The 25,101-nt window shown below is 56.1% G+C and overlaps 1 protein-coding gene and 1 non-coding gene across 4 annotated transcripts in view; one reads left to right on the top strand and one right to left on the bottom strand.

Annotated features, from left to right (window-relative positions):
* Nucleotides 1–784: 784 nt before the first annotated feature.
* Nucleotides 785–888, bottom strand: LOC118992100 (small nucleolar RNA U13). Its single transcript, XR_005067549.1, has one exon. It is a non-coding gene; the product is annotated as a small nucleolar RNA U13 (small nucleolar RNA).
* Nucleotides 889–9,486: 8,598 nt separating this feature from the next.
* Nucleotides 9,487–25,101, top strand: part of SEMA4B (semaphorin 4B) — a 30,980-nt gene continuing 15,365 nt past the window's right edge. Inside the window, exons 1-2 of one of the 3 annotated variants that reach the window (XM_037053595.1) lie at nucleotides 9,487–9,667; nucleotides 21,267–21,449. In XM_037053595.1, the coding sequence (XP_036909490.1) occupies nucleotides 21,341–21,449 (109 nt within the window). In that variant the 5' untranslated portion in view covers nucleotides 9,487–9,667; nucleotides 21,267–21,340. Of the gene's footprint in view, nucleotides 9,668–20,730; nucleotides 20,762–20,973; nucleotides 21,066–21,264; nucleotides 21,450–25,101 lie in introns of those variants that run through there. The other 2 variants (XM_037053593.1, XM_037053597.1) reach the window with 2 other exon arrangements.

Raw genomic sequence — 25,101 nt, 5'->3', positions numbered from 1 at the left:
CCCTTTCTTTCTGGAGCCTGACCTGGGGTCTTGGTGAGTGAGACCCGAGCAGGAAGCCTTGGGGCGCTGGGTGCCCTTCCAGCCTTGGAGCCTCAGAAAAACACCCTCCCTACCTCCCCGGGTGGGGTAGCCTTGGGGATGGAGGTGGGGGAGGGGGGCTTTGGGGCCAGGATCAGACACCTGGGATTGAATGCCAGCCGCAACAGAGTGACCGTGGCCAAGCTACCTTTCTCTCGGAGCCCCAGTCTTCCTAGGGTGTAGCTCAGAGGGCTTGGGCCGGTTCATAGATAAAGCTCCTGTGGGCCCCAACATTTTTCTGGGGCGCCTGATGCCGCCTGTGGGAGGCGGCCCGGCAAACCCAAACTCAGTGGAGGGTTATCTCAGTACAACACGAACCAGATCACGTGGCACCTCTGCTTACACCCGCCACAAGCCCTGGCCCGCCTGCCGCCCTCTCCCACGGCCGCTGGCCTCCCGGAGTTCCTCGAACAGGAGCGTGTTCCGGCCTCGGGGCTTCTGCACTTGTCTCCTTGCTCTGGAACACCGTGTGCCCAGGTGTTGGCGGGAGCTTGTCCCTGTCGCTCAGGTCTTAGTGCCTTGGTGTGACCTCCTCAGGGAAGTCTTGTCTGGTCCCCCTGAGCGAGCCCCTGCCTTGTCCCTCTGTGTCCACCTCAATCTGCTTCGTTTCGAGCAGGGCTCATGCCTCTCTCTGAAGTGATCTTGTTTCTATTGTGTTGCCCTTTAAAAAAAATTATTTTTATTTTTTATTTCTCTTATTTTTTTATGTCAGATGGGTAATGTGCCGATGTCGTAACAAGGTTTGTGGGAGTCACATGTCACACAAAAACATGCACACCTAATCATCATGCTCAGGAACTACAAAAGGATCAAAAATTTTATTATTTTTTAAATTGATTTTTTTTGTTGTTGTTCCACGGATCGATGCACTCATTGGTTGCTTCTTGTAGGTGCCCTGACTTGGGATTGAACCCACAACCTTGATGTATCAGGACAATGCTCTGTCTCACAGACCACCCAGCGGGGGCCAGTTTTTTGTCTCCCTTTTCACTGTCTGTCTCTCCCCCAACATCTAAGCTCTGTGAGAAAGGCCCTGTCTGTCTGGCCTTCCACTGTCTCCCCAGAGCAGGGCCTGGCACTCAGGGGCTCTCGCTAAACACCACCCCCTGCCTGGAAGTCACAGTAAGTCCGTCCCAGCGTGAAGCCTCCCTGAGCTGGGCAGTGAACCCGGGTTGTGATGAGGCAGCATTCCTGGAGTGAAAACACTTTAGATTTCCAACGCACTTTCACATTCGGCGCTTCACCACCGCACCGCCTCACGCTGACCCACCCGTCCGACCGGTGGAGCGAGATCACACGCTCCGTTTTATGGATGAGAAAACCGAGGTGCCCAGAGGCTGAAAGCAGTTGTCTGTAGCCCTGTGCGTCAGAAGTGCAGAGCCTCAGAAGCCCCTCCCAAGGCTCCAGGCCAGACCTGAGAAGGCCTTAAAGCGAAAATCCACATTTCCAACCCATCTGTCCCTTGGGTGGTGTGAGCGACAGACACGTATTCAAAATTGCTGCATGGGTGGGGGGCGGGACCCTCATCTCCGAGGCTCTCTCTCCTGCTCTGAGTGTTTCCAGGATTCTGTGATAGGCAGTTCCTTGAAGTCTCACCCAGGAAAAGGCTGTGTTCCTTGCTCTTCCACGGCTGAGCCCTCCCAGTGGCTTCCCTCTTCTGTGACTGTGGAACCCTCTGCTCTGCCCCTGATACTGAATACCTGGTGCCCCAAAGAGCCGTGGGCCCCACTCAGTGTCAGTCCCACTTGGTGTTACTTGTATTCAACTGCAGACAAGGCTCAGAGCGGGGGCAGGGACTGGCCCAGCAGGAAAGCGGCAAAGGCAGGCCTACGACTCAACCAGCTGACACAGCTGGTCCTTCTGACCCCACTCACCTGTCCACAAATTCACTCCCAGCTGCACAGAAGGTGGAGTTCTCCCCGCCGTAAATTGTTGAAATCATAACGCCATGTTTAAATGCCTTTATGAAGCTCATTAAGGCCTTATTAAGTCTTGCTAAGACGTTTTATTTTTTAAAAAGACTTTGTTTATTGATGTATTTAGTTTCAGAGAGAGGAGAAGGGAGGGAGAAAGGGAGAGGGAGAAACATCAATGTGTGGTTGCCTCTCACATGCCCACACCTGGGGAAATAAATGGCCTGCAACCCAGGCATGTGCCCTGAGCAGGGATCAAACTGGCGACCTTCTGCTCTGCAGGCTGGCGCGCTACCTGCTGAGCCACACCAGCCGTGGCTGCTCTGACCTCTGCTAGATCTACAGCAGGGAGGGAGGAAACAAGATGCGCTGGGCTGCCCCCCTATGGGGGAACATGGGGCAGACCCCCATGGGAGAGCAGAAAGGTCCTTCAGTGTGCCGGTGCACACAGGGACCGAGGAAGGGTGCACTTTGAAATGCCAATGGTGGCATCTCTGGGTGATTTCTATTCTCTTCTTTGTGCATTTTGGTCCTGTCTGATGTTTTTTCACAAGGAGAAGCATTTCCTTTATAGCAATAACAACAGCAACAGCAAAACGATAATAATAAGAGCCACGTTCATGGTGAAGAGCAATAGAAAAAAAAGCCCCTGAATAGAAATAAAGAAACCGAAGGAGGCCTCCATGCCTGTTTCTCAGGGTGCTAATGATTAACATCACCAGCCCTTCCCAGAAGTTTTGCCCTGTGCAGGGAAAAAACCAGCAACAGATGACTTGTTTATGGATGATTGTTTGTGAGTCAGAACTTATTCAGAGCTCTGGAGTTTCCAGGCCGTTAACTGAGCTTCCTGAACCCATTCGTTCGGGTCAGTCCAGCCCAGCTTGCGTCTACACCTGCTTTCCTGCCCTGCCTGCTCTTCTGGGGCCGGCCCCCGGCTTCATGCACACGAACCCTCACGCAGGCGCTCCCCAGCCCCTTGAGCGTAAATCCTGGGAAGGGCGAGGGCGTGCTTGGCTTATTCATCTGTGTACCCTCCGTTGTGCTGAGCTGTAAACTCCCAGATAAGAACCAAAAAAGAACAAGTAAATTCCGGTACTTCCTTTCCCACAAATGTTGCAATGGACTGGCCTTGGTTTAGAGCGTGTGTTTTGTGAATAACCAGAAAGAACTCACAAGTCTCTCCATAGTGGTCAGTTACAATACATTACAGTATATCTGAAGGCTGGAATACTATACAGCTGTTAAAAAGAATGGGGTAAGGCCCTGACCAGGCAGCTCATCTGGTTAGGGCATCATCCCAATATGCCGAGGTTGCAGGTTTGATCCCCAGTCAGGGCTCAGGCAAGAATCTCGAATGCATCAATAAATAGAACAACAAATCGATGTTTCTCTCTTTTACTCTCTCTCTCTCTCCCCTCCCTTCCTCTCTAAAAATCAATAAATAAAAAATATAAAGAATGAAGTAGATCTACGTAAAAGTAAATGGTGGGTTTTAAGAATAAGAGGGACGTTGCACAGCCATGTGTGTGTGTGTGTGTGTGTGTGTGTGTGTGTTATGCTCCCAGAATTGCGGATGGATATCTTCTCCTTGTACAATGGTGAACACTATAGGAAAACGTAGACTCGGACGTGGAACTCCCCCATCAGTCAGGATAGGCTAGGGTATGCCGTGGTAACAAACACCCCTGAGCGTCTCAGTGGCTTAAAGCAGCAAAGACGTATTTCTTGGCTTCATTCCCCACATGGCTAGCCAAGGCTCAGCTCTAGGCAGTCAGTGCCTGAGTCGTCATAGCACCTCTATGATCTTAGGGGGCCACCTTCGCAACGTGAGGCTGCAGGGGTCACCGGCGCAAGGGAAGAAAGCACGGGCCCCCCTAGGGCCACATGCCACTTTTCCCTACGTTTCACAGCCCAACCGCAGTCACGTGGTGACATCTCAGTTTCCAGAGCACGTGGACGTCCAACCCTCCGTGTGCCCAGAGGGAAGGGAGCTGGAAATATTGGTGAGCCCTGGGGAGGTCTGCCACCCGCCCCAGACAACTGTCTGCTGCAGGCCCTTCTCTTCATGTTGACGTTCCCAGTAGCTTTACGGCAACTCCAAAACATAGCCCAGACTTTGCGGTCAGAAAGAACTAGGTTTGAATCCTACCTCGTATCCATGGGCAACCTCAGTCTGGAACATTAAACGGACAATTCCAGCAATACACAATTCACAAGGGTTAAGCGGCATGCCGTGCTGAGCAGTGAGATGAACTCTCCCACCGGGCGACCCCCCGTGGGAACAGTCGCCCTTTCCAGCGTCTCCACTCTGTAGCCACTTTGCAGCCGGCTCTGTTATCAGATGGGCTATCGAGGTGGCACAGAGCCCGTGTTCAGGTGACCCTAATTTTACTTCACGATGGTCCCGAAGCTCGAGGGTACTGACAATTCGGATACGCCTCAGAAAAAGCGGGATTTTCCCTTCCTTCCTTCCTTCCTTCCTTCCTTCCTTTTTTTCTTCCTTCCTCTCTCTCTATTTCTTTTTGTCTAATCTTTCCCCAAAGATATGTTTTTATTGATTTGAGACAGAGAGGAAAAGAGATAAACATCAGTGTGAGAGAGAAACATTAACCAGTTGCCTCCTGTATGCGCCCAGACCAGAAATCGAACCCACGACATTTTGGCGAATGGGATGATGCTCCAACCAACTGAGCCACCCAGCCAGGGCCCAGGATTTTCTTTTTTTCAAAAATTTTTTTCAAAGATTTTATTCATTTATTTTTAGAGAAGAAGGGAAGGAGAGAGGGAGAGAGACATCAATGTATGGTTGCCTCCCATGCGTCTCCTGCTGAGAACTGGCCTGCAACCCAGGCATGTGCCCTGACTGGGAATCAAACTGCGATCCTCTGGTTCGCAGGCCCGTGCTCAATCCGCTGAGCTACGCCAGCCAGGGTTTCGGATTTTTGGATGGTTGACATCGCAACCATCCCCCTGATGATCCTCATCTCTACCATGACAGTTCAGAATACAGTTCCTTTCAGCTGAATACATTTCAGATCCACAGAGAGCTGCCCCTCCCCCACTGTCCCTGGGGGCATCCCAGGCCCAAACAGTTGTGCCCTGTTTATGATGTGCCAACCTTCCCCAGACCTGGGATTCAGGCTGGGCTTTGGAGAACTCAGGCCCACCCCCGGGGCTATCAGGAGGGGGAAGGGCAGGTGTTCTTGGCCGGGCACCTGGCCCACTGCCCACAGAACCAGGCGAGAGCTGCCCACGAGGGCTGGCTGGGGAGCTGGCTGGGGGCCGAGAACTCGTCTCTCCCTTTAAACAGACACAGGCAGTCTGTTGAGATTCTGGAAACATCTGACCTTTGCAGAGCATCTCAAGAGTTGTCAGGGAGGGCCCGGGGCGGGTGAGGGGGGACCTCGCTCTCTGCAAGCGCTTTAACCCTTTCCACACAGCCCCGAACAACAAAACAAAAAACGAGACCCGTCTCCAGGGAACTAGAAAGCTTTGCTGGGCCTATTTTCCTTCGGGTTTTCTGGGGGAGGTAGGTCATGCCTGGGGGCACAGAAGAGACTTTTTATTTTATGTTATTGCCTTTTCGAGAGAGAGAGAAACGCTGATTTGTTGTTCCACTTCTTTACGCATTTATTGGTTGACTCTTGGATGTGCCCAGAGCCGCTGAGAGGGGGACAAAGCAGGCAGCTTTGACCGACTGGGCGATGCATTCCTTCCTTCATCCTACAGCTGTGCATGGGGCGCATGCTGAGTGCCAGGCACTATGTCAGCCTCTGGGGAGACCACGGCCAGGTGAACCCGGTAGACACGTCCCGTGCCTTCTTGGACACTCATTCCTGGAGGGGTGGACGAATCCAATCAATCGGCACAGGGTGGCCATGAACGCAGCGGGGGTGGGGGCTGCAATGCGCGCCACAGTGCTGCTGAGAGGGCCTGGGATGGTGGGACTGCAGGTAGGAGGGTCCGGGGAGATGTCTCAGCCGGGATGTCCAGCTTTGCTGGTGGAGAATAGCACCCAGCAGCTGCCTCTGGGAGCTCATTAAAATGCAGAACCTCGCCCCGGTCAGGTCACTGGCTTGAGGCCTTGTCCTGTGCACCAAAAGGTTCAGGTTCGATCCACGTGCTGGGGGCAACTGATGGATGTTTCTCTCTCTTTCTCTGTCTCTCTCTCCCATCCCCCTTCCTCTCTCAAAAATCAATAAACGTAGCCTTGGGTCAGGATTAAAAAAAAAGCAGAACCTTTGTTCCCAACCCAGGCCTGCAGCATACAAACATGCTTGTTCACAGGCTCCCCCGTATGTGCATATATGAAGGCCAGAAGCAGCGCCAAGGGCTGACCTGGGTGCAGTTGGAAGTGGAGGAAGTGGGAAAGGACCCAGGGGGCCGGAAGGAGCTTGCTGCAGGATGTGGATGGAGGTCGTGGTATATTTGTGTGTTTGTATATGTAAAGAAACATTTTTTTATAAGTGGGAGAGAACTGAGCATGCTTCAACGCTTTGAGGAGTGAATCAGGGGAGAGGGAGGGGGTAGGCGACGAAGTACAATGGACAGGAAGATGGAGGGGGTCCAGGCCTTCGGCTGCAGTCTGGAACCTTCCGGAGAGGGTCCGTCCACACAGCAGAACCACAGACACAGAGGAGACCTGAGTTGGGGGCGTGTGAGCGCCGTAGCCCGCTGGCTCTGGTTCTGGCTGTGGCGGTGGTTCACCATATCTACTCACGGGATTGATTAGTACAGAGCGACACAACCCTTACACACACACACACACACACACAAGGGTGTATAAAACTGGTGAAACAGAATGACAGTATTATTATACCCCTGTCAATCACTTGGTGTGCCACTGAACTACAGTTCCGTAAGGTCGCCATGGGGGGAAGCCATGGGTGGGGGGGGTGTTCACGGGACCCTGCACACTGTCTTGTAACCTTCTGTGGATCGACAGTTATTTCAAAACAAAAAGGTAGAGAAAAACACGGCTATACGCTAATACAAGACACCTTTGGCGGGAACTGTGAGGAACAAAAGCACGTATCTTCAGCGCCTCGGAGTGGCCGCCGGTGGGGGGAGGGCGTGGGAGGAGAGTGGGCAAGGACAAAAGGGAATAAACAGCCACATTCATCAGGGGAGCAGACCCGTGGTTCCAGGGCTGTGAGCTGCTGACAGGGTGATTAAGTGAAGTCTCTCTGCACCTGAGGTCCACAGCCAGGGAAGCGGGTCGTGGGGACAGGGATCAATAACGTTAACGATAAGACCTTTTCTAAATAGAGCAAAGCGTTTTGCTTTATTCAATAGGAGGCTGGAGGAGGAGGAGAAGCAGGAAAAAAGGCCGGGAGAAGGGATGCATCAGGGTGGAGAGAGGAGGAGGGAGAATGCGTGTAGGGAAGGGAACGGAAGGGGAGGGAGGCCGTGTGGACTGCAGGCTGGGGGCTGGTCTGAGGAAAGCTCGGGTCCTGGCTGTTGAAGGCCCTGGAGCTCCCAGGTCCTAGATTCCAGGGGCTTTGAGAGCAGCCTGTGTCCTGCAGGACAGGGTGTGCTCAGTGCGGGAACTGGCAGTGCTGAGCCTTCGCCTAGCCTCCTGCCTTCATTGTTGGTGAGCAAGAGCCAGTGAAATGAGCACACGCCTGTTAAAGTCATTCGCACAAGTCGGCGGCACTGCCTCAGCTGCGAAAGGCAGAGTCCTACAACTAACTGGCTGACTGTGAAGAGGAAGGAAGAATACTGGGAATGAAAGGAAATAATTGAGGAAGTGCTTAGGGGCTTAATGATAAGGATGTTCACCTGGACGTGACTTAGCATCGCAAACAGAAACAAGCCAGGGGCCTGAGAGTAGAGAGCTGGTTGAAAATGTGTAATACATATATAAATGCTAGAATACATTTAAAATGAAGGTCTGCAAGAAGGTGGTTTTTTAAAAAAATGATTTTATCTATTTACTTCCAGAAAAAGGGGAAGGGAAGAAGAAAGAGAGGGAGAGAAACAGCATGCATCCCCGACTAGGGACCTGGCCCACAACCCAGGAACGAGCCCTGACTGGGAATCGAACCCACGACCCTTTGGTTCACAGGCCCGTGCTCAACCCACTGAGCCACACCAGCCAGGGCTGTAAGAAGTTGTAATATTACGGGGAAATGTTGAATATATTGCTGTGCTAGAGAAAGTTTACAATTATGTACAAAGTAATTTTAAAAAATTTTATGGATTGATTGTTTTTTTAGAGAGAGGAAGGGAGAAAGAGAGAAAGAGAAACATCCATTTGTTGTTCCACATTTTTATGCCTTTATTGGTCGATTCTTGTAGGTCCCCTGACCAGGATCGAACCCGAAACCTTGGTGTATCAGGATGATGCTCCAACCAACTGACCTACCAGGCCAGGGCCTCAAAATTATTTTTAAAATAAAAGCTATAAATGTATAACTACATAAAAAAGAGATAGGAGGATAGTCACTAAAATATTAACACCCTTAACCTGAAGACTTGGGTACTTTACATGTACATTTCATCTCAAAAAAAGTTTTAGAAAATACTGACACTGGTGGTCTCCAGGTACACTGAAATCGTGGGTGACGCTTTTTTTAAAAATTGGTTTTCTGTTTTCCAACCTTTTTGTAGTAAATATGTGTTCACTTCGGTAGAGAGACGACAAGGTCACTGCTTCTTTCTTTGTATGGGGGAGTACCATAGGGGGACTGTGGTCAGCCCTCATCCCCGGGGCCTCCGCGATGCTGGCCCGTGCCCTCGGGGTTTCTCCAGCCAGCTTGGGCCAGCTCAGCCGCATACACACCCAGAACTCGTTTGTTTCAGGAACCGCCCTGAGAGCGGCCGTGGCCTTCCTGGAAGATAGCAGAGCCAGCTCACAAGCCCTGGGGAGGGCCGAGCCAAGGTCACTTGATACGGATATTTATAACCGTATCTCACTCGCTTCGTTTCTCTCTGACTGCGCGCGCGGCCCATCCATGACCGCGGGTGGAGATGCGGAGGGTTTCCTGCAGGGTGGCTCTGAGCCGCTCTCGCCCTCCTCCTCCTCCTCCTCCTCCTCCTCCTCCTCCGTAAACAGGTCTATCATTACGGAGAGCTGACCGGGTGCCAGGTGTGTGCTTCCCTAATTGCGCTGCTCACCCTGTGCGGTCCCGGCTCTCCTGATGCCCATTTTGCAGATCAAGAACCTGCAGGCTCAGAGAGGTTAAGGAACTCGCCCTGAGTAACACAGCCAGACAGGTGGTGGTAGTTCTGGGACTCCCAACCTGGGCCCGTGGGAGTCCAGCTAGTGACACTGTCCCCTGGGCCAGGGAGCGCTTAGCCCCACAGACGACCGGGCCTGCACGGCCCCGGTGGGGGCAGGTTCCGGCTGGGGGAAGGGCGGATAGCAGCGTGTCCAGAGTGGCCTTCAACGCCCCGGAGCGTGTGGTAGTTGGGGGGGCCTGCTGGGCGCCTCCCGACAGTTCCAGTAAACAAGGGCGAGGCGGGGCGGGACTTGGCAGCAGACCCGCGTTTCCGGGGACATTGCGCGGGACCGAGGGTGTTCGTGGCGACACTCCAGGTCCCCAGGGAAGGCGTTGGGCTGGCCTGGCAATTGGGAGCAGCTGGGGACGCTGCAGGAAGTGGGGGCGCGCCGCAGAGGTGACCCCGCCGGGGACGGTGGTCGCGCGCGCGCGCTCAGGCAGGGACACTCCCAGGTAGGCGCAGGGGACAGGGTGGGCGGGAGCTGCGCCCGGGAGTAGGCGGACCAGGGTGAGGCCGGTGGGAATGCCACCGCCCCCACTTCCCGCCGGGCGGTCTCCAAGAGGGCGCCACTTGCAAGTTCTGAAGGGCAACGGTGTCCGCCACTGGGGGAGCCTGTTGCCTCCGCAGCGCGGGAGGCTGGGCCCCTGTTCCCGCGGCCTCTGCGCGCAATCGCCTTAGCATGTCCCTTCAACCCCCACTGCCACACCTGAAACGGAGAGAGGCAGGAATACAGGCTATGGAGGGGTATGGTTTGGAATTTGGGCAGGTCCCAGGCTCTTTCTCCAAATCGTCATTGGCATGACCTTCGAGTTAGGCTGTTTTGTCTCGGTTGCTTCTCTTTGAATGACTGGTGGATTTAGGAGACAGGAGGGAAAGGAAGATAGGATCCTGGCAGTGAGGGAGCTCTGGCGGATTCCGTGGAGTCAGTGTGGTCTGACAAAAGGACCCTGGTGCCCTGGGTCACCTAGGGAAGGTCATCAACCTCTACTCACATTTCATCACCTGTAATATGAGTATATTCTTTGGCTTACAAACCATAGGGCTCTTGTAAGGCTGAAATGCCATAAGGACAAGGAAGCACACTTTTTTAAAAAGTGTTTTCCCCCCATGGATGCTTTAGAACTGGAAGAGATATGGAAATCCATGTGGTTCCATCCCTTATTTTATTTCTTTTTTTAAAAAAGATTTTATTTATTTATTTTTAGACAGAGAAAGGGGGGGGAGAAAGAGAGAGAAACATCAGTGTGTGGTTGCTTCTCGAATGCCCCCTACTGGGGACCTGGCCTGCAACCCAGGCATGTGCCCTGACTGGGAATCGAACAGGCAACCTTTTGGTTTCTAGGCCAGGGCTCCATCCACTGAGCCACACCAACCAGGGCCCCTCCCTCATTTTCTCAGGAGAAACTGGACCCAGTGTGTAAATGACTTCCTGGGATGACATAGGGAGTTGGGACGGTCAGGATTTGAACCCCATCCCCTGACTTCCAGGTTGGGGCTGTTTCCACTGATGAAACTCAGGGACATCAGTGAGGTTTCTCCTTGGAAGCTGGGGTTCAAAGCCCAGCTTCCCCAAAGCTTCCACATTGGCAGCAGGTGACAGAAAGATGAGGGAAGGAGGCTGGAGCCTCAGGGAGAACCTCAGAAAAAGCCCCTGCGCCTTGGGGCTTGCTTTCCCGAAGCATTTAGGGGCTCGCTGTAAATAAATCCCCCAGAGCCAAACATTCCCTGGCTCTGCACATACCTTTGTACCTTTCCTTCTTTTTTTTATTTTTAATTTTATTTACTTATCTTTAGAAGGGAAGGGAAGGAAAGAAGGAGAGAAATATCAATGTATGGTTGCTTCTCATGTGTGCCCTGCTGGGAACTGGCCTGCAAGTCAGGCATGTGCCCTGACTGGGAATCGAACTGTGATCCTTTGGTTCACAGGCCCGTGCTCAATCCACTGAGGCTACACCAGCCAGGGCCCCTTCTCCTCTGAAGCCAAACCTATCTGTTGAAACTATAGGATCAAGAAACCCTTCCGAGGCCCCAAAGCGGAGAAATGGGACTTCCCACCTCAGCGAGGTGCCTTTCCCTGTGAAAAGGATTGGAGGAAGGTGGGAAAAGAGGTCCAAGGAAGGGACCCTGGAGTGAATCATTTTTGGCAATGGTTTGAGGCACTCAGCTAGAGCAGAAAACTCATGTACTGGTCTAGTAAATATTAAACTGGGGGCCTGGTTCTTGGCAAGCCCTGTGCAGAGAGGGCTGGAGAGGACAAACCTGGTCTAGGCTGGCCCGGTGCCTGCGTGGTGCCAGGAGCCTGCAGAAGAGACAGGAAGGGAGGGATGTGATGTGTCAGGGAGTGTTTCCCCGTAATGAGCGCCTTAGCGGAATCTGAGCAGAGCGCTGAGGGAGCCAGAGTGACTCTGGCCTGGGAAGCCTGGAGCAGGGCTGGGGCTGTGCCAGGCTGGCCCCGGCCCCTACCTGCGCTGGAGACAGGAGGGAGGGAGCGTATGCAAAGGAATGTGGCAAAGATGCGTATTCTCTGGGAAAAGAGGTGTAAGGGATGCTGACCAAGCATAAGTCCCGTGAAGGCATCCTGTGCACCAGAAGGAGGTGCTGCGTGCATGGAAGGAGGGAGGGAGGGAGGAAGGAAGGAAGGAAGGAAGGGAAGAGGAAGGGAGGGAGGAAAGGAGCAGAAGGAGGAGGACCGATATAACTGGACACATAGTCCACCTGTAGGCAGGGTATTGATGACCTGGGTTCTGGTCCCAGCCCCGACTCAGCGCCTGGGGAAGCGTAGCGAGTCTCCGAAGCGCTCCGTGAACCAGTCTCTCATCTGTGAGAGTGGGAGCAGACCGTTCCTGTCTCCCTCTGTCGCGAGAACGAAATCACTGATGGGCTGTAGAAAGCTGAGCAGTGCGCCTCCCCAAAAGCGCTCTATCGATGTAGCCTTATAAATAAATGTCAGCTCTGCTTTAGGTGGAATAGTGTGCCAAGTAAGGCCGGTCAAAGTTATAGAAGTACTCCAAAAGGAGGAATACATTTCTTTTTAACCTTGATGAAGGAGAATGTTGGAAGTGCCCTGTGCCCGCAAAAAACCTGAAATGAATGCTTTTTCACTTTTTTATGGGAGGGTCGGGGCCGGGGACAATGATCTTTTTGATCATTTCAGGTGAGATGAAAGCTCTGATCCCTCTCACGGGGCAGCATATGTCATTCTCGGGGTTCCGTTCACAGTTCCCTGACGCCCACCCTTGGGGCTCAGGGGCTCGCTGCTCACAGGCTGCGAAGTGGAAACTGAGGCAGCAGTCACGGAAGAAGGGTCTGAGAGAGGCCAGGCGGGAACATGGCCTTTCAGGGGAGTTGTGGAGTCCCTGTGGAGACCTCTAGGCGGAGAAGCTGGAGATAAGCTGCCATGGCGGGTGGGTCAGACCCTAGGTCCAGACCCTCATCTGTTGGGGCCACGCTGGGCCTGCTTAGTGCCTCACGGCGGCCTCCAGCTCCGGGCTCACTCTCAGCACAGACACCGAGACTCTGGAGGAGCCCTGGGCCCCGCCGGCCGGTGTGCAAGATCCCTGCCGAAGCCGGGCTCATCGGGGCCGCCCTCACTCCAGCTTTCTGCAGGGGGTGTCTCCTGATGCCATGGCTTTAGGGTGGCAGGTGGGCGCCCTGCCACACGGACTGGTAGAGCAGGCCGCTGGTGCAGTCTTTGGAGCGGCAGGAAGTCAATGGAACAACCTCCCCCACCACCCTGCCGGTTCACCTGCTCAGCCCACTCTGTGCCTGCAGAGGCGGAACACAGAGCCAGGCTTGTCTGGGGCAGTGGCAGCCACCAGGGGCCTGAGGTGGCTGGGAAGCTCCAGGGGTCAGAGGAGCTGAGAGGAGGACCTTGGAAAAGAAGGCAGAGGAAGGGCCCTGGCCCAGGCCTTCTTTCCTCCTTGGGGCAATGGCCTAGGGCTCAGAGAGGGATTTAAGGAGGAAGAAGTCGGTGGGGAAATGGGGCCACAGAGGCCTGATTTCTCAGGATCTTAGAACCGGAGGGGCCTCAGGTCTGCTGAGCCAACCTGGAAGCTAGAGCCCCCTCCCGGCCCTTTCCACCATCTGCTCCCCACCCCCACCTGGCCGAGAACGCCCACCTCCCCACGGTGCCTGGCTGTGGTGGTCTCAGGGGCAAGGTCATCACTGTGCACTCACTGTGCCCGGCGTGCCCCCCGGCCAGCTAGCTACCCAGGCCCTTGAGGCCCCCAGGCGAGCAGGCTGGAGGGCACGGGCGGACAGTGGCTCCTGAGCTTGTGTGGGGCGTAGGGGAGTGACAGGAGCAACTGCGTGTCCTGCCCTGTTCGGGGCAGGGACAGGTTGAGCCCTGCAGGTTGCACCACGGCCCCTGGGGCAGGCGATCCCCTCCCAGGGAGCGGCCAGCTCAGGCCCCGACAGGCCCATGGCAGGCGCACCCGGGCTGGGGCCGGGCCGGCTGGTTCCTTCCCCCGGTGAGAGAGTTGCAGCTCAGCACTTGGTTTGAGGGAGAGCCCAGAGGGGGTCCCTGGGGTCGGGGACCCTCGTTACTGAGTTATCGGTCACCAACAGGAGCACGTGAGCTTTGTCCCCGGAGCACCTGCCATGTGTCAGTCCCTTTATGGGCACTCATATCACCTCCCCCGTCTGCCCTGGAGTCTGTCTGTTCCCAAGTCACAGAGGAGGAAGCTGTGGTCCAGACAGGTGGTGTGGCTTGCCCCCAGTCCCCAAAGTGACGACAGCGAGGCTGAGATTCTGCTCTTGCACGTAAACCAGCGCGGGAAGTCCCAGGGGCCACTCTGGAGGCGAATAGGGTTTGGGGACCCGGGATGAGGGCAGGCGCCCTGGTCGCCAGAGCTGGCGAACGGGTGGCTCCTGCGACGCGAGGCCGTGTCAGTGCTGGCCTGGGAATGCCCTTGCTGTGGAGGCCACTGCCACCAGGGTCTGGAAGTCATTGGCTGGTTTAAAAGCACACACAGGGCGTGCCAGCCACTGTCGCTTCCTCAGCAGCATGGATTGATGCCCGGCCTCCACCCCGGGGAGGAAACACCAGGGGGGTGCCCGGCCAGGGCAGGGCGGGGAGTTGCAGCTGCAAGTTGGCATAAGGGAGGGCTCGGGGGGTACGGGGGGTGGGGCACGGTGGCAGGGGGCCACGGCCCCGGGGAGCTGGGCCCAGGCCAGCGCGCGTCTGGGAGGCTTGACGGGCAACCTGCCAGCCGGAACCTGGGAACGAGGAGGAGCAGTGCTACTTCAGGAGGGGGCGGCGGTGGGGGCGGGGAACCTTTGGGTTCAAGCTCCACGGGGCTGGTCAGGAGGCCCCTCCCCCATGCCAGGACACAATAGAACTGTAGGAGCGGCAGGGCCGGGTTCCCCCAGTGGGATGAGAGCAGGCAGGCCCTGCCATCCGAGCCCCAGACCATCGCCAGCCCGCATCTGGGCAGGGCTGTCCTTAGACGTGATTAGTGAGTATTGATTGCTGGCGAGGCTCACTACGGTCTGCACTGACCACTCCGCTGCCCGCCCTCGGCCGGTGCCCACAACCTCTGCCTGTCCCTTTGTGCTGAGCTGGTCAGAGGGCCGGCGGATACAGGTTTCCGTCGGCCTCGTATTTATGACCACGCTTCCCTTTCGTTTTCTCTTTCTCCCGTGGACTTTCTTGTGCCTCTTCCTTCTTTCCCTCCTTCTCTGGCTCTTCTGTTTTTTATCCTTCCACCTGAGCCTACTGGTGACTTTTTTTTTTAACCTTTTGGCTTGTTTTTTTCCCATCATAATAGGTATAAGGTACACATGTAGACCCAGGAAAATGCACACATCTGAAGCGTACAGCTTGAAATATTTTCACATCTGTACACACTTGGGGAAACCAATACCCAGATCAGGGTGCAGAAGGTTCTCATTGTTCCTCAAGTTCCCTGGTCTGTCCCCTGGTCTGGCACGTCCCACCATAGGCCGGCGCTCTTTGGCCTCTTGCTGTGTATTCCCGCGCTCCTCTGACCTCTCATTCTTGCATTTTGTCTGTGTGTGTGAGTGTGTCTGTGTGTGTGTGAGGAGGGTGAGGATAGGGAGTAAGGCAAGGCCGAGTAACTGTGGATGGAGGAGGGCTGGGCTGGGCGAGGACTTCGTCTTACTGTCCGGGGCACGGAGGAAACCTTGGTTTTCTCTTCACCTCTTCTTACCCTCCCTTCTCCAGCTGCCCCTGGGCTCTTGCCCACGCCCAAGAGTGACAAAAAGGACAGGAGACTCAGCGTTGGCTTGGGCTACTACTCTGCTTAGCCCACAGGAAGTCGGCTTGAATCAGGTGTTTTCGTATGTTTGTTTGTTTGTTTTCTTTCCTGTCAGCCAACCTCCTGCTTTTTCCAGCCTGGTGAGAACCAGTGGGCACCCTAACAGACGACAGCAGAGCCCACCGGGGCCAGGGCTGCCGTGTGGGGCACCCCTCCAGGCTGACAGCTGGGTCCCCCATTCCGTCAGCTCCTCAGCAGTCTTGCTCAAGCACCAGGCTGGGCAGCGGGGCTTCAGAAGGCGGAAGATCTGTCACTGTCCCGGAGAGGCTTGCCACCCCCTTGGCATAGGGCGCGGTCAGCGCATCTGAGCGGCCGTGAGCGGGATGTAATTACCCACCAGCGAGGCTATATCAGCCCCTGCCTCTGCTCCTCCGGGACGAGCCCGGCAGACACACAATCCAGGTGTTGCCAAGACACAGGGCAAAGCAGCCTCGCTGCCCCCTCAAGGGCTACCCGGTGTGGAGATGTGGGCACTAGCCAGTGTCCCTCATCCGGCCCTGGTCTAGGTGACAGCCAAAAGCACAAGACAGAGGAAGGGCTACAGCTGGCTCCCTGGTTGCAACAAGATCTCTTGCAGCTTTTTCAGAAGATTCTGTGGAAAATGTGGAAAAACGGAGGCAGGCCAGAGCGGAGGGAGCATGCCTCACCGGCCGCTCTACCTGCAAGGGTGTTGATCATTTAAAAATTTTTTTCACTTGTTGCTTTGAGAGAGAGAGAGAGAGAGAGAGAGAGAGAGAGAGAGAGAGAGAGAGAGGAAGTGTAGGAGCAGAGAGAGAGAATGAGAAACACTGATTTGTTGTTCTACTTACTGATGCATTCATTGGTTGATTCTTGAACGTGCCCTGACTGGGAATCAAACCCACAACCTTGGCGTATTAGGGCGCTGTTCTAACCAACTCAGCTACTCTGCCAGGGTGGATATGGGTCAGTTTTAAACTTGATGGAAGTCTCTTGCGGCATTGGACTGTTTTGGGCCCTGTATCACCCAAGTCCCCTCTCCCCCAGGTTTAGAAAGTACCCGTAACTTTTCTGTATTTACCAGTTGTTAAAACTTTGCCGCAGATGCACTCACACTCCTTGTAAAACACACACACACACATGCACACACACCCATGTGGGCACAGGTTTTTGCCGAATCATTTGAANGAGGGAGCATGCCTCACCGGCCGCTCTACCTGCAAGGGTGTTGATCATTTAAAAATTTTTTTTCACTTGTTGCTTTGAGAGAGAGAGAGAGAGGAAGTGTAGGAGCAGAGAGAGAGAATGAGAAACACAGATTTGTTGTTCTACTTACTGATGCATTCATTGGTTGATTCTTGAACGTGCCCTGACTGGGAATCAAACCCACAACCTTGGCGTATTAGGGCGCTGTTCTAACCAACTCAGCTACTCTGCCAGGGTGGATATGGGTCAGTTTTAAACTTGATGGAAGTCTCTTGCGGCATTGGACTGTTTTGGGCCCTGTATCACCCAAGTCCCCTCTCCCCCAGGTTTAGAAAGTACCCGTAACTTTTCTGTATTTACCAGTTGTTAAAACTTTGCCGCAGATGCACTCACACTCCTTGTAAAACACACACACACACATGCACACACACCCATGTGGGCACAGGTTTTTGCCGAATCATTTGAAAGCAAGTGTGCTGACATCCCGACACTTCACCTCGAAAGACCTCAGCAGGCATCTTCGAAGGACAGGGACATTCTCCTGCCACCATGTGCCATCACCATGCTTAAGACACGCACAGAATTGCTGCAACGGCCTTTGATACCAGGGGTGGGAGAACACTCCCCCAGCTGCTTGCACCTCCTCTCCCCTCCCCGGGGTGCATGTGAGGTTCGCATGTTGTCTTTGATCATCAGCTCGTTGTAGCTCTTTAACCTTCCACAGTCCCCCGACTTTCCTGCCTTTCATCAGAGGGGACTTTTCCAAGCGAGCCGGCCGGTCGTCAGCAGAATGCTGGAAGCATCTGGCTGTGCATTGCATCACACCAGGGTGGAAATGATGTCGGAAGTCCCATCGCTAGCGCGGCTCCTCTCAACTGCTGGTGAAGCAGCCAGAGCCAGCTCAGAGGCACGGAGGCACCTGTGGGACTGACTCGGAGGCCTCATTCACACGGAGTCTCCCAACCACCTTCCTTCCGGTGGTCTGGCACCCAGCGGTCATTCTGGCTGGAGTCTAGGTTTTCCAGGTCTATCATTTCTTCTGTATTGATCTGCTCGCACTTCTCTGTATCAGGCAGGATGCTTCCTTCCTATCCCTTCTCTGAACGTCACTGTGGATTGATGGATTTCTTTTCATTTCATGCATTAGAATCCATTATTTCATGACACCTTTTTTTGAAGGGTTTATTTATTTCTTTTTACCGAAGGGAAGGGAGGGAGAGAGGGGGAGAAACATCCATGTGTGGTTGCCTCTCGCACGCCCCCTACTGGGGACCTGGCCTGCAACCCAGACATGTGCCCTGACTGGGAATCGAACCTGAGACCCTTTGGATCCCAGGCTGGTGCTCAATCCACTCAGCAACACCAGCCAGGGCTCATTACCCTTTGTGATGCTCAACTTGTCCCAAGTTCAGTCACTGAGCTGGCCCTTTGTCGTTTGGCCACGATCCTATTAATCTTTAACCCCTCCCTTGTGTTCTGGCCCAGCAAAATGTCCCAGGCTCACCTTGTACTTTCTTTTTCATTTCCTCAGCATCCTGGTACCTTTTATTGCACAGTGATATTTAGAACTGGGTGGTAGGTGTTCGCACCCAGTATCTTCACCAGTGATTTGACTAAAGGCATTAGGAATGCTTATCAAATTTACAGATGACTCGAAACTGGGAGGAGAAGCAAACTGCATCATAGAATCAACACGCAGAATGACCTTAACAGGGTGAAAGTTGAACCAGAACCAACAGATTTCAAAGATGTCAACGGGAAGCACCGTGCTCCGGGTGAAAAGGAGAATGGCATAATTTCGGGTTTGAGGGGAACTTGTTTTGCTTTAAAGATTTTATTTACTTATTTTTAGAGAGGGGGAAGGGAGGAAGAAAGAGAGGGAGAGACACACTGATGCGAGAGAGAAATATCCATCTGCGGCCTCTCACGCACACCCACCCCCCCCCAAACCCAGATCGGGACCGGATCCACAACCCGGGCATGTTCCCAGACTAGGATTTGAACTTGTGATCTTTCACTTTGCGGAACGACGCCCACCCCACCGAGACACACCGGTCAGGGCAATGGGGGGATGCCGTATTGGCCCGAAGGTGATGTCAAAAGGTAACGCAGGTTGTCGGTGGACGTGAGCCCGTAGCATCGCATGATCCCCAGGTTGCATCCATCCATCCATCCTCATTATTTGCTGAGGGCCTGGCGCACGCCAGGCACTGTCCGAGAGGCCTGGGCTAACTGTCAAGCAGATACACAGAATCCCCTGCCCGCCTCCATTTTGGGGATGGAGGGGCAGGTGGGAAGTTCAGACAAGAAAGCAAAAACCACAACAAATAAGCAAATCAAATAATTATGTTAGAAAGTGATGAGTACTTTGGGGGGGAAATTCTCGGGGTGAGGGGACTATTGGGGGAAGTTCGGGTTCTTCAGGAAGATCACCTCTGAGCAAAGATTTGGTGGAAGCAAAGGACTCTGGGAGGAAGGCTCCAGGCCTTGGGAGTCTCAGCCAGGGCAAAGGTCCCGGGGCAGTCCTTTTGAGTCATCCTGCAGGAGAGAGAGAGTGGGAAGGGCAGTGGCCACCGGGGTGAGGATGACATCTGCGCCTTGCAACCTCTTGTTGGGGTCTTCGGCTTTTTGGCTAAGGGAGCCTGGGTAGCCGAGTGCTGTGACCCATCTGGCTCTGAGCCCCACACACGGGCTGCTGAGTTGAGCGCCAATTTCAATGCCACAGAGGTGGGAGCAGGGAGACCTTGCCGTGACCACAAGGACGATGGTGAGGGTCGTCGGCCCACGGATTTGCTCATGGGCTAGATGTGAAAAGGCAAGGGGGAAGGTTTTTAACCTGAGCAACTTTGAGGGGGACTTGCGGCTGAATCGGGACTTGCAGAGGTGGGAGAGGCCAGGACCTCGGTTTGGGTCGTGCTGGATGGCTGGCAGACCAGACAGCCGGTGGAAACGCTGAGGCCATTTGGAGCTCAGGGCAGAGGTCCTGGCTGCCCACAAAAGCGTGGGCATCCTTGGCTGAAGATGGATGGACGTCGCTGATAAAAGTGGTACCCAAGGCCTGGGCAAGGCTAGAACTGGGGTGCTTTGGCGCCACCCCCATCCCACGTGCAATGCTGTGCCCAGTGCTGGGAGCCCCTCTGTTTTTATTTTTCTTTGTCTCGGGAGCCCCTTTAAAACGGGCGCTGCCAGCCTCGGCCTTGCCCACAGATGGGTGTCAGGCTGGCGCAGGGGCACAGGAGTCATGGGACCTAGAGAAACTCGGCTGCCAGAGATGGAACCTGGGACCACGTGAGTGCTGTGCCCACCCTGGCTGCCGCCCTGTTGGAGAGGATGCGGCCGGCCTGGGGTGGGGGGCGGGGCGGGCGAGAGCACAAAGTGTTGGCGCTGAGGGAGCTGATTTTGGCGCGGGGGCAGGCGGAATTTCCCAGGACCGAGGCTCATTCCGGGAGGAACCGTACCCCCTGCCGTGGAAATGACAAGCCGGGTTCTGAAACTTCTTCGGCCTCGAACCGCAGGAAGAATTACATTTCACTGTGGCCCACTGCCCTCTTGGGAAAAGTTGGAACGTGTTTCCCACAGCTTCCTTTCCGCTGTTTCTCTTTCCTTAAGTGCCAGAAAGGGAGCGTTGATTTCAGAACCTACTGAGGGCTGCAGGTGGCAGTTTGAAACCCGTGCTGTAAGCAGGACGGAGCTTCATCCTTGGGGACGTTAGGGGGCCTGGGTGGTGGGGGAGTCTGGGCCGTGATTCTGAGTGGGTGCCTCTGGGCTCCCTCCACCTTGAGGGAGAACGGTGCTGTCTCGTGCCTGGCCACGCGCAGGCCGTGGGGAAGGTCTCACCTCCTCTCCGGTATACGAAATCCTATTACTCCACATAAGCTAATCCTGCCGCGCTCCCCCCTCCCCGCCCCCCCCTCCCGTCTGAGGCTTGGCTTCGCGTACACTGAATACTAAGCGTAGACGCCCCGCAGGGTACCGGACTAAGGGGTGGGCCTGCAGGGAACGCAGCCAGGACCCAAGGTGGACTGACCCGTGCAGAAATTAGACTCAGAAGCCACTGGCCCGGCGTCCGCTGGAGCTAGACACAGTTCATGTGGTTACGGACAAGTGGGTGCCAGGATCATTAGCTGGGGGGTGGGGTGGGTGGATAAAGGGACAAGACCCAGGCCAGACCCTCACCAGGCGCACAGTGGAGAGACCCACGCGTTTCCCCAAACCTCCGGCGGCACCTTGCCGAGGGTCGCAGGGCAGCCGGAAGGGGGCCGGGGCTGCGGTGGGAGGGTCTGAAGGTGGGGGCGGGGACCTAGGGCTGGGCTTTGCTCTGCTGCGCTCTCTCCCGGCGCCTGGAGGACCCCCGACACGTTCCCTCCGGGCTCGCACCCAGCTGGCGAGCAGGAAGGAGGAAGGGGGAAAGGTAGGGCAGGGCAGGGAGAAGGAGCCTGGGAGAGGCTCGGCGCTCGCCCACTTCCTCCTCCGGCGCCGCCCTCTGTGCCGCGCGCCCCGCAAGCCTCCTCGGAGCTGGGTCGGCGGGACCGCGCTGCGCTGCGCTGCGCTGCGGGGGGCCGAGGGGGCGCGTTCGCGGCGGCCACGTGATCCGTCCCCCAACCCCCAGGTCCGCGAGTGCAGGGGAGCCACCTGAGCCTGAGCCCGCGGGACGCCGCCGCTGTCCGAGCCCCGCGCGCCGCGATGGCCCCGGGGACCCAGTCGCTGCTGCCGCCGCTGCTGCTGCTGCCGCTGCTGCTGCTGCCGCCGCCGGGCACTCGGGCGCTCGTCCCTCGGATCAGCCTGCCGCTGGGTGAGTGAGGGAGGACCCCGCGGGGGCGCGGACCGGGGAGGGCGGGCCAAGTGCCCGGTTCGGACGTTGCCGTGACAAAGGGGGCAGGGGGCCCTTCGGAGTTGCAGGGGGGGGGCTGCCTGAGACCCCTCCTCCTTTCAAAGGGCTGCGGAGGGAGAGCGGAGCTGCGGGGCCGCGGGCCCCTTTCTTCCATTCTTTTAATGCTAGGGGAGGGGGCCCTCGCCTGCTCTGTCGCCCCTTGTGGGCGCCCTTTCGGTGGTGGCCGGTGGTGGCTCCCCCCCCACCTCGCCTCTCCCCTCCGCCTGCGCATCTGCTTGTCTTTGATGCTGACCAGAGCCAGGCGCGGTGCCGCCCCCCAGGGCAGCGCGGGTGGAGGGGGCCGTGCTTGCCGCCCGTAAACACTGGGGTTTGGTGTTCCGGCAAGTCCCTCGGGAGCCGCCGCAGGACGGCGCCCCATCCTTCACCCCAGTAGATACGGCGGGATCCCCCCACCCCGGGCCTGGGAGCTACCAAACGAGGGCTGGGGGCAGTCTGCGCGCAGATTCACAGGTCCTGGAAGCCAGGATGGTCCTCGAGCGACCCAGGAAGGACCACCCTCATGGGCCAGGTCCCTCTCCGGAGCTCACATCTGCTTCTGTAGCCCTTCCGCTGACTTCTGCTCTCCCCTCTCCTTACCCCGCTTTTGCTCGGTTGCTTCTCCAATTCCTCTCTGAAATCCGGGGGACCTGGATTCTAAGCCCATTTCTACTACGGGGCAAGTAAGCCCCTTCTCCCTGAGCCCCAGTTTGCTCATCTGCAGAATGGGCCCAGGCACAGGTCCCTTGCAGGCGGGTCTCAGAGAGTTGGTGCAACTAGGTGTGTTATGTGGACATAACCTCTGTGCATGCCTGGGGGATGCTTTTCTCCAACACCCCCCTGCTTGTCACACGGTGCGAGTTAGAAAAGGGACTTAGGAATTGGAGGTTACAAGCCTGAAACTGTACTGGACTTCCTTCTCTTAGCATCCCCACCCCGAAAAGTGTTCTAGTTTACAAAGGGACAGAGTAGCAGAATCAGCACTTCCATTAACCGCCTGGCCCGGAGTAACCCTTTCTGAAACACAGCCCAGTAGTGCTGAGGAGGTGGCCCGGCTCCAGTCCGGCCTGAGCCACTTCATACCCACGTGACCTGGAGCGAGCCGCCCGTCCTCTAGGGGCCTTGATTTCCTCATTTGTAAAATAGGGGCACTGTGAGCACCTGCCTGGAGGTGGTGAGGAGCAAGCTCAGTTTGTGTTTGAAAGGAACGGGGCTTGGTACATAGAAACCACTCAGGGAGCGTAGCTGTCATCCTCCAGAGCTCGGGCAGTTCTGCCTGGTGTGTGGCGGGGCTGGTGTGTAGCTTTGACCACGCTCCCCTGGGTCCTCCAGCACGTTCAGAGAGGGTAAGCAGGTGTATCAGACCCAGGCTTGCTGCCTCGCTGTTTTCCTGCTGTGATCACCGCTCACCCTGGTGCCCTGAAACCCTCTCAGCTTTGAGAGCTGGTGACCGGAAGTGGAGACAAGTGCCCTGGGGGCTCCCACGGATGCCCCCCCCCCCCGGAAAACCTGGGCTACTGCCAGGGGCATGTCACATGTCTGCACTGGATGGGGACCGCTCCCGGGGGTGACTCGATGAGGGAGCCATGAGGAGGAACCGAAAGAACCTACTTTCTGGTAGCACCTAGAATAAAACTTTGTGGTTATCACCCATACACGCAGCCCTAAGACCCGGCCCACTTCCTCAAATCTGAGTCCACACACCTGCTTCCCCACTCGCCAACACTGAGTGTCCTTGCGTGCTGCAGGCTGGGGTTCTGCATCATTCCAAAATTCACACGTTCTAGTCCTCACCCCCCACAGGACCGGTATGCTTGGGTTCCCCGTGACCCAGGTTTGGTGGGCCACTCAGGGCAGCCCACACTTTGTTCTCCAAGCTGTGGATCTTGGAGAAGAAAAGATCCTCAGCTGTTTCTTTTCTTGAGACTGGGTCTGCCCAGAGGGGGTGTCTTTTTCCAGTCCCACCAACGCCCTGGCCTTGCTTGGCAGTGCCTGGGCACCGGAGCTGGTGAGCCGAGCTCAAGTCCATGCTTCCCTGAGCTGCCCTGGGCTTCCTCCTGGGCCGGATAGCCCCTGCCCTTTGGTCTCCGTGCAGGCTCTCCTGGCCGGCTGGGTGCCCCAGAGGGGAATGTCCTGGTGACCAAGCAAGCTCACCTTCCCTGCTCAGCCTGAGGCTGCTTCCTGCCTCATCCCTGGGGGCTCGTTAGATGTTCCTGGCAGCCTGCCCATCCGGGCAGGCCCATGGTCACCATGGGCCACTGGCCCCCGGGCCCCTCCCTCACAGAACAGGGAGTGAGGCCAGAAACTAGAGCCCACACCCCCTTCCCTGCCACCTGCTGTCCCCTAGGGAATTCTCACCCGAGCCCCTGCCCCCCACCCCAAGGTCTGGAAGCCTGGAGACAGTGGGTTGTGTTTGTGGTTGGAAGCAAACCCCTGGAAGTGGGGGGTCCTTCCTGTGGAACCCTCATTGCTGTCCATCAGTGGGGCCACCGGAGGGGCTGCCCCACTTGTGGCCAGGCCCAGGAGGAGGACGGGGCGAGGGGCGGGGGGGGCAGGGCTGTGTGGTGAGCAGAGCAAATGGAGACCTTAGGGGAAGTAACTTGGGTTTGAAAGAGGCGCCTCAAAGCTCTGTGTGGAATTCGGGTTCCGCTGCGTTGCAAGCTGGGCGGTCTGGAGTTCCAGGACCCTGGGGTCCCCTGTAGCAGGAGCTGGAGGGACGCTGCGTGGAGGTGACAGCTGAGGGGGTGAGCTGGGGGGCCCAGAGCCTCCCAGCCCGGCCATGAGGGAAGAAACCAAACCTGCCCCTCCCACTCCCGAATGGTTACTTGGTCCCCTTATTTGGGCAATTAAAGGGAGCTGTTAATTTCCCTCTGACCCGAAGTGCCTGCCTGGGAGGCTCTGGGCCGACACAGTGTTTCCAAGCCAGGCTGGAAATAAATCCGCAGGCCTGGACCCTGCAGCCAAACAAAACCCCATTGAGCTGAGAGAACATGGTCTAGGCAAGGATCAGCCACGTGACCTATGACCCCAGGGGCGTCCAGGGTCATGGCTGCTCTGAGAAGCCCCGGATGAAGGGCCTGGTACAGGCCGCTTTTTTTTTTTTTTTAAATCTCACCCAAGGATGTTTATTGAAAAGAGAGGAAGTGAGAGAAAGAGAGAAACATTGATGTGAGAGAGAACCATCAGTCAGTTGCCCCTACCACACACCCAACCAGGGATCAAACCCAAACCTGCAACCCAGGAACGTGCAATGACCTGGACTTGAACCTGTAGCCTCCTGGTGTACTGGACAGCGTTCCAACCTGCTGAGCATCCTATCCAGGGCTAGTCCCTTTTTGAAGTCTTTCCCTAGCTGGTCCCTGATCTCCCTCCAGCGTTGGTCTTCAACGCTGCCCCTTGAGCTAGTCTCTGCCTGGCCCAAGGCCACATGGACAGAGCTGTGTGGGTGCTGGTGGCCCGGTGTGGAAGAGGGCCTTGCCCTTCCCCCTCACTGCACAGCTCCAGTGAGCTCCCACCTGTGCCAGGCCCATTTTCACACTGGTGAGGTGGGAATAGTGTCAGGAATCACCTCGCTGGG

This window comes from Sturnira hondurensis, unplaced genomic scaffold, assembly GCF_014824575.4.
Source record: "Sturnira hondurensis isolate 20B ecotype Veracruz unplaced genomic scaffold, ASM1482457v3 Scaffold0007865, whole genome shotgun sequence".
Taxonomy (NCBI): domain Eukaryota; kingdom Metazoa; phylum Chordata; class Mammalia; order Chiroptera; family Phyllostomidae; genus Sturnira; species Sturnira hondurensis.
This window is presented reverse-complemented; position numbering and strand designations above follow the sequence as displayed.